We start from the raw sequence: 1993 nt of genomic DNA, 5'->3' as shown, positions 1-1993 counted from the left end.
GTCGTTGTTGGTGATCAAGCCTACCACTGTAGTGTCATCCGCAAACTTGATGATTGAGTTGGAGGCGTGCATGGCCACGCAGTCGTGGGTGAACAGGGAGTACAGGAGAGGGCTCAGAACGCACCCTTGTGGGGCCCCAGTGTTGAGGATCAGCGGGGTGGAGATGTTGTTACCTACCCTCACCACCTGGGGGCGGCCCGTCAGGAAGTCCAGGACCCAGTTGCACAGGGCGGGGTCGAGACCCAGGGTCTCGAGCTTGATGACGAGTTTGGAGGGTACTATGGTGTTAAATGCTGAGCTGTAATCGATGAACAGCATTCTCACATGGGTATTCCTCTTGTCCAGATGGGTTAGGGCAGTGTGCAGTGTGGTTGCGATTGCGTCGTCTGTGGACCTATTGGGTCGGTAAGCAAATTGGAGTGGGTCTAGGGTGTCCGGTAGGGTGGAGGTGATATGGTCCTTGACTAGTCTCTCAAAGCACTTCATGATGACGGAAGTGAGTGCTACGGGGCGGTAGTCGTTTAGCTCAGTTACCTTAGCTTTCTTGGGAACAGGAACAATGGTGGCCCTCTTGAAGCATGTGGGAACAGCAGACTGGGATAAGGATTGATTGAATATGTCCGTAAACACACCAGCCAGCTGGTCTGCGCATGCTCTGAGGACGCGGCTGGGAATGCCGTCTGGGCCTGCAGCCTTGCGAGGGTTAACACGTTTAAATGTTTTACTCACCTCGGCTGCAGTGAAGGAGAGCCCGCAGGTTTTGGTAGGGGGCCGTGTCAGTGGCACTGTATTGTCCTCAAAGCGGGCAAAAAAGTTGTTTAGCCTGTCTGGGAGCAAGACATCCTGGTCCTCGACGGGGCTGGTTTTCTTTTTGTAATCCGTGATTGACTGTAGACCCTGCCACATACCTCTTGTGTCTGAGCTGTTGAATTTCGACTCGATTTTGTCTCTGTACTGAGACTTGGCCTGTTTGATTGCCTTGCGGAGAGAATAGCTACACTGTTTGTATTCGGTCATGCTTCCGGTCACCTTGCCCTGGTTAAAAGCAGTGGTTCGCGCTTTCAGTTTCACGCGAATGCTGCCGTCAATCCACGGTTTCTGGTTTGGGAATGTTTTTATCGTTGCTGTGGGTACGACATCGTCAATGCACTTCCTAATGAACTCGCTCACCGTTTTGTTATGGGTCCTCTTAGGTCATCAACATCACATATATGCTTCTTCAGAAACCTCTTTCTCATCCTAATGTCTGCTTTAATCTCTCTTCTCCTATGGAAGACTCTGAGACGCCCAACCTGTTCTGAGAGAAGCCCGCTCCCAGCACCTGACCTCCTGCCACAAGACTACGCAGACGACCTGACAGCCTGCTCTGCTATCATCAAAGGAGACCTGAAGGGCATCGACAAGGAGCAGCTCAGAAGACTTCTGAAAACAAAGAATAAGCCCACGTTTCTGTCTGAGGCGTTCTACCACGACGTGACCCGAAACTGTAAAACGTACGTTACAGACAGAGGGTTCGTCATGATGCCGCTGAGTGTGGAGGAGAGAGACTTCCCCATCGCCTACTCCATGGTGGTCCATGAGAAGATTGAGATGTTTGAGCGACTCCTGCGTGCAGTGTACACACCTCAGAATGTATATTGCGTGCATGTGGACCAGAAATCCTCAGAGGAATTCAAGACTGCAGTAAAGGCTATTGTGACTTGTTTTACCAATGTGTTTGTGGCAAGTAAGACAGAGAGTGTGGTTTATGCATCGTGGTCTCGAGTGCAGGCAGATCTAAACTGTATGAAGGACCTGTTGAAGTCACCTGTCCAGTGGAGGTACCTGCTCAATACCTGTGGAACAGATTTCCCCATTAAAACCAACGCAGAGATGGTTCAGTCACTCAAACTGCTCAACGGGAGGAACAGCATGGAGTCTGAGACCACCGTCGACTATAAGAAACGCCGGTGGCAGTATCAGCACAATATAACCAATAACATAGTAGTCAGAA

The 1993-nt window shown here is 50.7% G+C and overlaps 1 protein-coding gene across 1 annotated transcript; it reads left to right on the top strand.

The window, feature by feature from the left end:
• Positions 1-1179: 1179 nt before the first annotated feature.
• LOC139567485 (beta-1,3-galactosyl-O-glycosyl-glycoprotein beta-1,6-N-acetylglucosaminyltransferase 3-like) lies at positions 1180-1983 on the top strand (the record flags this gene model as incomplete). Its single annotated transcript, XM_071388800.1, has 1 exon — positions 1180-1983. A coding segment is annotated over exon 1 (804 nt), but the record flags the coding sequence as incomplete, so codon positions are not given.
• Positions 1984-1993: the final 10 nt, after the last annotated feature.

The sequence above is a fragment of the Salvelinus alpinus genome, unplaced genomic scaffold, assembly GCF_045679555.1.
Source record: "Salvelinus alpinus unplaced genomic scaffold, SLU_Salpinus.1 scaffold_842, whole genome shotgun sequence".
In the NCBI taxonomy this organism is placed as follows: Eukaryota; Metazoa; Chordata; class Actinopteri; order Salmoniformes; family Salmonidae; genus Salvelinus; species Salvelinus alpinus.
The sequence above is the reverse complement of the archived record's forward strand: the minus strand, read 5'-3'. Positions and strand labels throughout refer to the sequence as shown.